Consider the following 13,931-nt stretch of genomic DNA (forward strand, 5'->3'; position numbering starts at 1 on the left):
TATTATGCCCAGCTTAGAAAAAGTTCTCTCACAAGTACAACTACAGGAATTGTGGCAAATTTTACCATTAGTTGGTTAAACACTGGAAACATTGATTTTCTGTTATGATTAGACATCCAATCCAACCAGTCGAGATCTTTTGAAAGTGAAAAATGTTCTTGTTTTTAAAAGTCTGACTTCAGCTTCTAATTCTGAAGAATTTAAATAAAAATGTTCTGAGATGTGTTTTGAACGTTCATTTTCCAGTTCATCTATATTATCGATATGATTTTGCCTATTGAATAAATATTTTTTTTATTCTTGGTCAAATTTATCGTTTAATGATTGAATCATTCGGTCTCAAAGCAGATAAAATACAAAGAGTTTAATTTCTTTGTTAATTTTTGACTGTAAATGTATTTCTAGTATTATTTTCTAATATAGTTACATCTTTTGTTGGACTATATTTCAACCGTTTGAAGTTGGAATACCAAGTGGGTAAAAACGACCGACTTTTCATTTTTTTTTTCTTTTGCCTGTTATTTTAGCTGGAAATTATTATAGTTTTGGTTGGTAAGGAACTTATTCAATATATCTACCTTATAATTTTTTACTTATTTATTACAAAAGTTTTACTTTTTTGTTTAATATCTCGTTTATTTAAAATTACTCAAAATGTTTAAGGATTAGTTGTTTATATAACTGAATGATCTCAATTTTTGCACCCCTCGAAAGTTAGTGTGGGTTCCACGGCACCCGCGGCTCCCACTGTGTCCACGCCTATGACTTAACGTACTTAATCATAGGCATATAATACAGTAGACTCCCTCTATAACGAGAACTGAAATGGCAGACTAATTACCTCGTTATAAGCCGATGTCGTTATATCAAACAACAATAATACTGTGCATACATATGAATATGTAGTTTTCTAAAACATTAACTTCCTATAGTGAAGCCATTCGGAGCAATATAGGATGCTAAATATTGTTTGAATGGCGTTTTTGAAAAAATTTGTTTACTTTTATTGTCAATGAAATACATTAAAACAACAAAGAGTTATTTACTTTTATTGTCAATGATATACGTCAAAAAAAATCTGTATTCTGTAAATCTGTATAAAGCGTATTTTTAAGGATAACATAAACTATTGCTTCTGCAATTGGAAGAAGTCTGTCATTTTTGACTGCTTTAAATTGTCCAGTATTCTATCTATCATATTTTCTAAAGATGTGAAACAGTTGTATGCTTCTTCATTTGCGTTTTGTCTTTGGATAAAGTTTCTTACAAAGTTTAAAGCACTTTCCACGTCTTGTCTATTAGAACCTTCTTATTATTAGGTACGCATGGTCAACCTCCTAAAATGACACTTGTGAATAATAAATTGTAAATTTCCGAAGTTTATTGCGGGCGGCAGTTAAAAAGGGTAGGTATCTATTTATAGCCACGGCCGGGCCAAAAACACGTTTTTCGATCTTATTTTCTCTCGTTATAACCAAATTTGCATGGCTATAGAGGGTTATAGTTCAATAGAAATTTCACGGGACATCTAATGTACCTCGTTATAAGCGAAACCTCGTAATAACCGTGTTCGTTATAGAGGGAGTATACTGTACAAATAGACTGAGTGCTACAATACATTGTTTTTTTTTTCTGTTGATGGTGTTTTTCTGCTGTCGTTAGTGGTTATGATTATAAATTATCCAAAAGTTTATGCAAGCTATATTTAACATGCCATAGAACAGGCAAAGAAGCCATCTTTTTGTTTTTCTAGAGATGTTCATGTTTCCGCACATTTGGACAAATGTGCCTACTCCGTACTTGGTTGCATTATAAAATTTAATGATATCTGGCTTTTCTGTTGGATCACATTCTACTGGACCATTGTAGATTGTTGACAGAAGAAATACATACTTTTGTCTTATACAGAAGCATTGTTTTTTCACCATCGAAGCAAAATAAGGAATGATCAATTTCACAATTTTTGAGATCTATCATCTCGGGATGTATTTCTTTTTTATTTTGCCGTAGAATACCAAATATAGTTAAATTTTAAGTAAACCATTATCTATGGTTGTGTTACGGTTACTTCTGTACAGATCCTGAGTTAATTGTTTTATATAATATTTTCATAGAGGCTGTCCATTGGTTTAGTTCCCTTTCCTATATACAATTCTGCCTCGAACATATATTTGGTACTTACGTCACACAGCATTACTATTTTCAGTCCATATTTGGCTGGCTTGTTTGGGATATACACCTGGAAAGGTCTTCCTCTCTTCTCCGCCCAAAAGCCAGAAACTGTTCATCAATTGTTAGGTAATATTCGCGATTATAAGACGTTTTGCAGTTCTGTGGAAGATCATCCTATATTTCACGAATGGTTGCTAATAGGTATGTTTCCTTTCTGCCTGGTCTAGACATTTTATCATCAAAACGTAAACATTCTATAAGAAACTCAAATCTTTCCAGGCCCATGAGTTGCTTTATATTTTGTCATCAAACATTTGTCTTGTCGCTAAATGATTGTCTTTTTGGGCAGCAGCAAAAATAAGTAGTTCTAGGAGTGCATGTAATTTGTTAATATTTACTTTCGAGTTTGTAGATTTTTCGACTTTATATTTTTGTGTCATAACAGAAATTTCAGCATTTGTATATCCTTCAATTTTTTCCAGAGAATTTGGACTCATAATAATTTGGACCTGGTGTTATCAGTAGAGCCTTGATATAGAAAGTTACTTTTTGGAGGTTTACCAGCGGTCTTTGGTTGAATCTGTGTACATTTTTACTTTTTAGACTCGACGGCAACCGAGTTTGCTTCTCTTTAGCTACAATTTCTTGACATTCTTCTTTGTTTGGTGGAATTTGCTGAACAGGACATTTCTTTTCCTTGTCTATTTACAGCTATCACTTTCTTTTCTTGAAAACACTGAAGTAAACTGTTTTTCCAACTCATTAGTCTTTTTAGAGTTTTCTTTTCGTACTACTGAATAGCAAGTCATGGTCGGAATCTGAGTCATTTTCGTTTGTTGGTTCGAACTCTGATTCAGTTGAACTGAATGCTTCTAAACCGGCATCTTTCGTTTCAGATCAACTTTCTGATTTACCAAAATTGTTATCCGATTCAACTGGCCACATATCTTCCAGGCACAATTGCAATTCAGTTTTCAACTTCCGCTGCGTAAGAGGTCAGTGCGTGTCTCTATTTCTCGTATTCATATTTTACAACATAAAAAAGTAATAATATCGTTCTTTCTGCAATTTCAAGGTTATTGTTTACCTTCGTAATATTTACGAAGCTTTGCTCTCTTGCAGGCACTTCACTTAACATATAGGCGTAAGTGTAAAACGTTCGGTATACACTAATGTAAGAATAGATGAGCGGGTGAGAGGAACTGGTGTATCCCGTGTACCTCGAGAGTTTTCGAGAGGAAATGGGAACTAGAAAAGCAGTATTTGGTTGGAAAGCAATTAGGAGACATTTTTTCGTCTTTCGTGTTTGACTTTGATTCAGCTGTTATTCTATCAAATAAATATTTTAATTAATTTATTTCTGCCTATTATAAAGATCTCTGAATTTCTCCAATATATCTTTTAGTCCAACTGTTTACCTTTCTGGATTTTTTTCTAGTGCTTAAACAATTTTATCATTTATTGATCTTTTCACCATTGCTGATACTGTATCCCTTCATTCTACTGATTTTGTTGTCAAATTGTTTATTTAAAAAATTGTCAAAGAAGTGTTATATGACATCCTTGTCTTATACTAATGTTTTATTATTTTTGTCTAGGAAACAGCTAATTCGATTAAAATCTTTCTTTCTTTTCTCTTCACTTTCCATTATATGTGTACACTTAATAGTACACAACACAAATATATGATAGAGAGGAGCAGAGAAGCGATCTATACGTATGTATAAACTCTTACGTTTTTTCAGTAAGACGATATCAAAGAAAACACACAATTCTCAATTAGTTATAAAAACTTTATTAATATATCCGACAGTTTAGGAGTATCTCTAGTATATAGTTTATTTAATCGTTTTGTAATAAAATCATTTCCGTTTATTTTCTTTATTTTATTGAACTGACTAACTTCCCTTCAAAGAACTGCCACTGGTGTTCATGTTACTAACTTTCTCACACCGACACATGGTACACCCAATAAAAAAAGTATAAAGTTCGGTCTGTCTTGTCATAGTCTAAATAAGTAAATAAGGGCTTCTGGGCTCTCTGTGCATAGACGAGAACCAAGTCTTTATTTGTTGGTTACGAGGGTCTGGAAGCTAAGCATGACACCTAACGGGGATTACACAAGTGTGGTGTTGAAATATAAATTGAAGGAAAACGATAGCAAAGTCAATGTGGACATAATATATTCTTTATAGTAGAATATTAGGACATTAAGATGTTCCCGAGAAAGAACAAGATAGTAGAATATTACAAGAAAAATCGAAATGATAGTAGTAATGTGTAACTTATCTTTTTTTATTATATACACTTTTAATATATGTACTGTAAAATAGGTTTTATAATAATGAGATAGGTTTTATAATTTGGACTGCTTGCATATTTTGATCCATTCTTTTGTTTTTGTTTCTGTTGCAAACAGTCAGCTACAGCAACGATGTCCGTTTCAAAATTGTCCGGGTAGTATGGATGCATTGGCTAGGAAAAAATTTTCTCATTCCATATTTTTGCACAATCTTACTTGAAATAGTCCACATATAATAAAAGTGCAAGCAAGCAATTTAATTAAACCCAGCCTGTGAGAAATGTTCACCCCTAAGAATTACGTTCGGGTGTAACAATTCATTGGAGTGAGGTGTATTAACTCGAGTAAAAACAGGAGTCACTCCATCGCGCTCCAATGCTCCAGACCATCCCTTTACCCCCTATAGCACTCTGATGCGCGATAGGGGCACAACTATCAGCCAAATGCTCTTCATGTGGAGATCCTGGGTAATAGAACCCCAACATGGTTTCCTAACCGAATTCAAAACTCAGGACAGCGCATTGTCGCTATATTCCTGTTATCTTAATCTTCAAAAAAAAATTAATTCGATTTTACTAACTGACCAAATAAAAATCCGAAGACATATTCCAAACAATCAACATCAAAAAATGCTGGAAATAAGAGGCCTAGATACTGTTTTTGTCCTATTATAAAAAATAAATTTAGCCAACATAATACGCAGTACATGCCAAATTCCCATTCCAATATGTAAATAACACACAACTAGAACAACTTTTATTCGCCTTCAATGCAATAATGCTTCTAATTCAAGTGACAAGGAAGAGTTATTTTGTTAAAATTTCCAGCTTTAAATGCGTATAAATCATTAAATAAATTTTTTATTGGTAATGAATAAACTTAGCATAGCAAAAATTATATACGCAAGTTGGTGTTGCTATTAAAAAAGTTCTATACAGGTTCTGTATAGAACCTGTCTAGAAATTAGAGTTCTTACGTTATAAAAGTAGACGCGAGTCCTCGCGGATTAAATCAGTTACAGTTTATACTAGTAGATTAACAAAAAAATTAACTAAATTATAATATTAATAATTTTATTTTTTTTTTATTCTTATACTTTTTCTGTTTCAGTGAACTGGGGATACCATAGACAAGGATCTTGTCAAGCTGGTTTTAGTGCTGGTGTTGATAGAGTAAGTTAAAAATTTCAGTATTTTATTTGTATCGTAATAACTATATTTAGACCAGAGAGATTAGCAAAAAAGCCTTTTTCGTTACTCTTTTTCATATAGCAACTGCTTTTGATATAAATTTGGTGATAATAATATGTAATAAACAAAATGTGCAAAATATTTAACGTCATTGTTTACTTATAAACAATATATAAACAATGTAATATCGCTATTTAATTTTAAATACTAAAAGTGAAGACCGGCAAATTATTTGGAAAAGTGACACAATTTCACTGAATAAGCATAGAAAATGCTTTAGAATGAGAGTTTGTAAAGTTTTAAGTGTCGCAGGACATTTTATTTTCTTTAAATTCGTATAAAAATGACAACATTTCGAATAAAAACCGGTCTTCACCATTACCATTTTCAACTAGCGGTTTTACGTTGTTTCTATATTGTTTATAATTAAAAACTGACGTTTATTTTTTTGCCTATTTTATTTATAACATATTTTTATCACCAAATTGATCAAAAGTGGTAACTACTAGTTGCTGTAAAATATCTAGTTAAAATCAGTGAATACTCTTAAAAAAACTATTATGACCATTTGTTTGCAATATATTAAAGCGGAGCGCAATACGTTAGTTACCCTATTTATAATACCAAACCCGCTTTTAGTATACAAAATAAAATATGTACAGAAATAGAAATAACGGTCGGAGATCTATATCAATGCACCTTACCATTTTTAGACTAGGTACCAGTTACAACAACACGGTAGATAAAAAAATAGAACTCTACAGCATATTCATTATAGTTCATTAATAATTTTGTTTTCACCATTGCGATTGTCAATTAATATCAGGTACAAATCCACGAAGAGAACAGCTTGAAGATGCTCTTGAAGTCCTAAACAAAATCAGCAATAGTCTGTTATATTGCATGTTTTTTTAACACTGTCTTATGCTATTGGAATATTGTTATTCCGCATCTTTCTATGTTTCATCTTCTTGAATTAACTCTTGCTCTTCTAAATATTCTATATTCTGCTATTTTGTTAATGTAACTATTCGATTCTTCCTATCGGAATGGCACTTATTTATTCATGCCTATGCAACAGGTGTTTCCGATGTAGTTATTTCTTGATCTGTACATCAGTGTCTCTTCCCTTATTCTTCATAGAATTCTCATTTCGTTTGTTTCAGGTATCTTCTGATTGTGTTAGTTTAAATGTTTGCTTTTCATGGTGTATCGATAATCACCCTGCTGTTCTACTTGGTTTTACCACTTTTTCTCTGGCGTATCTGGCTTTACCACTTTTTCTCTGGTTTTCAATCTTTAGTTTGCATCTTACTGGTTCTTTTGATATTAATAAACTTTGGTTTTTTAAAATGGTATCTATACCAAAGACGAAAAAGAAGGCACACTCTTACAAGACACTGGCTTAATATGACAAAATTTGCTACGGAAAGTAACACATACATGCATTTATTATTGCTAAAAACTAGAATGTTGCTTTGTGCATATATATAGTCTAGAACCCTGCTAACGGTTCATACCCTTCGACCTCAAAGTAGACGTTGTGCCTTAAAAATACAAAAATTAGCAAAATGGACTTTAATTGTATGGACTTAGATTTAATAAACTTTAAATAATAACTTAATAACCAATTAATTGAAGAAACTTTGTTAAAATATTAAATATTTAATTTTATACACATGGTATTTTACAACACTAGTATACAATTGAACTAAATTATAATTTTTCTTTACAGTAAGTGCTTAAAGTGTGTCCATTTGTTTGTTGACAATGATACAATCTATCGTGAAAGCTGCGAATAGAATTGTTAATCATTTCTACAGTAATTAACTGCATTTCACAACGTATACGATCTGTTAAATCATTTGCGTTAGCGGTTTTTTAAGTAAGTTCACAGAAAAAAATCAAGTGGTGTCAAGTCGGGTGATCTTGTCGGCCACTCTATTATACCCCTTCCACCAATCCATCTCTCAGGTAAAATTGTATTTAAATATTGCCTAACGTCCTTTTGATAATGTGGAGGTGCAACATCTTGTTGAAAATATACATTCGTGTTTGGAAACAAACGGATGATTTCAGCTATAATTTGATTTTGGAGAAGGTCAAGATATTTGGCTCCGATCAACATAAATTTAATAAAAAACAATCAATTAAATCGTTTTTTACCAAACCAGTCCAGCCATTAATTTTTTCTGGATATTGTATATGAATCTCCTCCATCCAGGTGGATTACAATCTGACCAGTATCGAGAATTATGCCTGTTCACATAAACATTTAAACAGAGTGTGGCTTTATCATTAAATATAACAAATTCTAAAAAAATGTGTTGAGTCTTTATTTTCTCTGTTCACAAAATTCTAATCGGAGATCAAAATCATCTTCAGATAATTCTTGGTAGGTCTGGACTTTGTATGGATAAAATTTATGTGCATGTAAAGTAGACTGTACAGACTTTCTACTAATGTCATAATTTTTTGTCAATAATGATTTTAGATTTAATCGAACGGGAATAATCTGACCCTTGCTGGAAACGGTGACTACATGTGGGTTACAAAGACCAGTTGGCTGTGACTCTTTTTTTTTTATTTAGCTTCATTATTTAGGAATAATTGGGATATCCAGCAAGAGATTAAATTAGAATAATAATTTTAGACTATCGGGTATATATATATATATATATATATATATATATATATATATATATATATATATATATATATATATATATATATATATATATATATATATATATATATATATATTTATGTATAATTGGTACAGACGGTCAGTTGAATCGTTGCTTATTTACTTATTCCGAAACCCGTGTTTTACACAAACCCCTTTACATGTTTATTTTTTACTTTATTTTCATTTAAGTATATAAATATTAAAATAATTTTTGTTCTTCCAATAATATTGTCACTGACTAATGTGTTACCTGATATCTTCTTCTTAACGTGCCCTATCAAGTCCCCTTGACGTTGTCGATTAACATGGCGACACTGTCTCTGTCTTGAGCTATTCTAAAGAGTTGCTTAGCTTTCCTCATTCCTGTCCACTCCCTGATATTCTTCAACCAAGAGGCCTGCTTTCTACCAATTCCTCTGCGTCCTTCGATTTTACCCATCATAATAAGTTGAAGAATATTATATCGGTCTCCCCTTACTACGTGTCCAAAATAGGCCATCTTTCTACATTTGATGTTATCAAGCAGCTCGCGAGCAGCATTTGCTCTCTCAAGGACTACCACATTTGTCAGCATAGCCGTCCATGGAATTTTTAGTATACGTCTGTGCAGCTACATTTCAAAGGCCTCCAGACGATTAATGGTGGATATTTTTAATGTCCATGCTTCGACACCGTATAAGAGGACTGACCAAATGTAGCATTTAACCATGCGCTTTCGAAGTTGAAGTTGTAAGTTATCATTACAGAAGAATGACTTCATTTTTAAAAATGTGCGGGCTATCTCGATTCTACGTTTTATCTCTTGATCTGGATCTACTTGTTCAGTAATATGGCAACCAAGATAATTAAAACTGGACACTCTTTGAATTATATGACCATCAACATATAATCGTGCATCTTGATGTGCTAAACGGCTAAACACCATGTGTTTTGTTTTTGAACAGTTTATGTTTAGGCCAAACTCTCTTCCCACTGTATCAATGGCATTTAAAAGGCATTGTAATCCATTCATGTCATCACTTAAAATAACTGTATCGTCTGCATATCTGATTGTATTTATCAGAATTCCATTAACTTTCACGCCCCATTCCAAATTATGCAGCGCTTCTTTAAATATTCTATCTGAATATAAATTAAATAACAGTGGGGATAGTATACAACCCTGTCTGACACCTCTTTGTATTTTACATATTTCTGTTGCTTTTCCGTTTATGCGAGCTGTCGCTGTTTGACGCCAGTATAACTTTTCTATGAATCGTATGTCTTGACTATCAACTCCTTTATCTTTTAATATTGTAATTAATTTGTGATGCTGTACTCGATCAAAGGCCTTTTCATAGTCAATAAATACAGCAAAGACGTCTTTCCTTTGATCTCGACATTTCTGCAGTAATACATTTAGTGCAAAGAGGGCGTCCCGTGTTCCCAGTCCATTTCTGAAGCCAAATTGTGTTTCATCCTGGTCTTCTTCACATTTATCTCTGATTCTACTGTGGATGATGCGTAGAAATATTTTCAAAGTGTGGCTCATAAGGCTTATCATTCTATAATCGCTACAGTTTTTCGGACGTTGTTTTTTTGGTAGTGTTATGAATTCGGACTTTAACCAATCTTCAGGGATATCACCAGTCTAATAAACATCATTGAAAAGCTTGACCAGTATTCCTATGTTTTCCTCATTTATAAGCTTTAACATCTCTGTCGGTATGTTATCAGGGCCAACAGCTTTCTTGTTCTTTGCTAACTTTATAGCATGCAGTATTTCTGATTTTAGTATTTCTGGTCCTTCACCTTCAACTAAAGTCTCCAGTTCTTCGAGTCTATCATCATTATACAGTTCACTTATATAATTATTTATTAGATATTTTTGAGACATTTTAGAAATTCACGAATGTGTAAGTTTTTTGTTTTATTGGTGTATTTAATCTGGAGCTTTGCTTTTATTATTTGTTACCAATTAAGTTTTTTATAAGACGCCTCTGTATTACTAAAATTTTTAATGACCGATATGCACCTAACGGTGAAATAATCTCTTCATTGTTACCATTTCATTTACAGTTTACAAATTATGCAAATTTATTCATAGGAGAAAGAGGAAGATCGCGCCTAGTCACATATTTCAATATTCGCAGGTATTTTAACGATCAAAAAGTGAGGATCTCGATGCACTTCGCGATTTTGATAAGAAAAAAATCATATTGCTTTCCGCATCTCTGCTTATATACTTTATGGCAGGTACTCATACTCATACAATTTACTCATGGAATACTTGACATTTTATTAATGTACATGGAGACTCTATGATTATAAACAACATAACTAAAGTTTATTACTTATCTTTAGTCCACGTGAATATGAATTAAAAAATTGGTAGCGGTGTAGCTTACATTATTAATGAATTCAACCGATACTTGATGGAAAATTAATTTTGTAAAATTATAGTTTTCTTAATGTTCTTAACATATTAGTAATTCCTTCACAAGTTTTGCCGATAAAGGTGAATGTTTTAAGTGTATCAATTCGTTTCTGTTAAAGAAAAGAATAACTGTCTTGAAGCTATCTTTTTGTGTCATCTTAATACAATTAATTACAATTAATACAATACGCTACAATTTTACTTTTCCGAAGTGGAAATCGAAATAGAATAGAATCGAAATCGTTAAGAATAAACTTATTTTAGCAAAATGGTGGCTTGTTCCCAAAAACATAGTATCTTTAAAAGAATCATGTTTAGAAAAAATATTTAATGAGTATTTGTAAATTTTACTGCGAATTCCATGCGATTTTGTAGACTATTAATATTTTTACAAATTGTTCCAATTGTCGATTTTTTCCCGTAAAAAAGTAAGATATTATAACCATTTAAATAGGCATTGAAAAAATTGGATAGTATGAAATCTTTCGTTTTAATATATTTAGAAAAAAAAATATCCCTCTTCGCCTTCTTCTTCTTCTTTTTTTGTAGACATGACTCTGTCTGTTTTTCAATGTGCCTCCAGTAAGTTGTCGTTCCATCGTTTTCGTGGTCTTCCTACTGATTGTCTTCTCATTTGGGGAACCGCCTATTGCCCGTTTTTACGTGTGTAATGTGACATGGATGAGAAATTAGCCGACCTTGAAGAGAGCGGCTGGTCTGGCCAATGTAGCTGTAGTTACACTCTGCACAGGGTATATGATAGACAACATTAGTATGTTCTAAAGGGGCCAATGGAGTTTTGGTGTTAGAAAACAACTTTCCTGCAGTTATGGTGTTTTTTTAGAGCTATTGTAACAGTTAAGTTACATTGATCCTCACGTCCAGTTTACATGTGAATTGGAGAATGAGAATAGCATCCCTTTTTTAGATATGTGAATCATTCGCACACAGGATATCACACTGGACACCAAGTAGTACAGGAAAGAAATGGTTAGCAACCTTTTCTTAAATGACCAGTCTACACACCCAACCAGATATAAACATAACCTAGTACAAGCCTTAGTCTTAGAGTACATACATTGACACATTCGCTATACAAAGACGAATGTCTGAATCTACTTAATTTATAATTATTAATAAATATGCAGAACTACAAATTCTGTTAACCAAAGTAGTGCGAGAAGGAAAACTATACGGAGATAAGGTGAATGTAAAAAAACCAAAACAATGGTAATTTCAAAAAAACACACACCAGTTATAAACATACTAGTCAACAACAATCTAGTTGAACAAGTGAAAAAGTTTAAGTATCTAGGCTGTTGGATACATGAAACCTTAGACCAAGAACAAGAGGTTAAATGTAGAATAGAACAGGCAAGAAACTCCTTCTTAAAGATATTCTTATTACACGGCGTGGAAGCTTGGACGTTAACAGTCAGCTTGTTATGACGTTTAGAGAGCTTTGAGATATGGGTATTTCGTCGTATGCTGAAAATTCCATGGACCGACCGCGTTAGAAATGAAGAAGTTTTAAGGCGTATGAATAGAGAACATGAACTCACAGAAATTGTCAAAAAGCGTAAAACGTGTTATCTTGGACACATATTTAGACACGACAGGTAGGTATAACTTCCTTCAGCTTATTATAGAAGGGAAAATAGAAGGCAGACGCTGCCCGGGTACACGACAAATGACCTGGCTGCGCAACATCAAATATTGGACAGGATTAGACTTTCAAAGTTTAATAAGGAAAGCCCAAAATAGGGAAGACTTTGCAGAGGTAATCGCCAACCTTCGCTAAGAAGACAGCACCTAAAGAAGAAGAAGAATAAACATCCCCGTCCCCCCAGAACGATCCATAAAATATACTTCTCTCCCGTACTTTCAAGAAATCACTAATAAGCTTACGAAACTGTTCAGAAACTTACGTGTTACAGTAGCCCTAAAAACCATCAGAACTGTAAAAAAAGTTATTTTTTAAGACCAAAACTCCATTGACCCTTTTAAAACATACTAACGTTGTCTATCACATACTCTGTGCGGAGTGTAACTACAGCTACATTGGCCAGACCAGCCGCTCTCTTCAAGCTTTACAAACCCTATTGAAAATTGAGATGGCATTCCAGAATCTATAGAGGAATTACCTATAAAGAAGTTTGCAAATAATGAGAAAAAATATTTTTGAAGACCCTAATCAACGTGTCCTTGTCAGTTAAAAAACTTGGATCAGCAATCTAGATCTCGAGTTAATTGGATCTATACTTATGAAACTACTGTCTTAAAAATACAGACTTAATTGACCACTAATTGATATTTAGTTAGGTAAAAAGGGTAATAAAAGTATTAAAATACTAAAAGACTAATAAAAGTAAAAGTTTATTTACGGTAATACTAAAGAATAAAAAAATATATTTAAGAATTTCATAACACCGCTGTTAGTTAATATCTTTTTAATAAAATAATTATCCTAGATTTTAATAAAATTGACAAAGTTTACATGTTGTATAACGGACTCTCCTCGTCGCGTAAATGGACTCCTCCAACTGTTTACATTACCTAACCCAAATGTACACCTAATTGTACACATGCAACGTGTTATGTATTGTATATGTGTAAACATTTAATAAATGCACATGTTTTACTATTTCGTGGCGCTACTGATGTGACGCCGTGTCGTGGCGCTACTTCCATGACGCTCGACCCAGCAATTTACTATAAAGACAAAGTAATTCAACGCCAGTATAGAAGCTTCGCTTTAAAAATAGATCCTTTAAAATCATTGAAGCGAAGATTCTATACTGGCGTTGTAATACTTTTTTCTCTATAGTAAAATGCTGAGACGAGAGTCACGAAACTAGTTCCACGATAAGGTGTCACGCGTAGCGTTACGAATTAGCGATTCTTCATAATCAATTCACTTCTCTGATCAATTCATTACTAGTTATCATATATTTATTCTAAGCAGTTTTAAATTAAAATTGCATGAAAAATAACTAACAAAATACAGACATTAAATGAGAAGTAAAAAATTAAAAGAATATGTCAATAAAATATTCGATTCGTAACGATTGTCAAAATTTAAAAGTCATAAATGTCATCCAATTAATAACAATATTGAATCAGCTGTTTAAATTTTTATGACACCTCTCGTTTTAGAATAAT

The 13,931-nt window shown here is 32.5% G+C and overlaps 1 protein-coding gene across 3 annotated transcripts in view; it reads left to right on the top strand.

The window, feature by feature from the left end:
* if (integrin subunit alpha inflated) overlaps positions 1–13,931 on the top strand; it is a 460,319-nt gene that overhangs the window by 279,557 nt on the left and 166,831 nt on the right. For all 3 annotated transcript variants that reach the window (XM_072526897.1, XM_072526899.1, XM_072526898.1), the window contains exon 5: positions 5,585–5,646. In XM_072526897.1, coding sequence (XP_072382998.1) covers positions 5,585–5,646 — 62 coding nt within the window. The remainder of the gene's footprint in view (positions 1–5,584; positions 5,647–13,931) is intronic.

This window comes from Diabrotica undecimpunctata, chromosome 3 (genome assembly GCF_040954645.1).
Source record: "Diabrotica undecimpunctata isolate CICGRU chromosome 3, icDiaUnde3, whole genome shotgun sequence".
Lineage (NCBI taxonomy): Eukaryota > Metazoa > Arthropoda > Insecta > Coleoptera > Chrysomelidae > Diabrotica > Diabrotica undecimpunctata.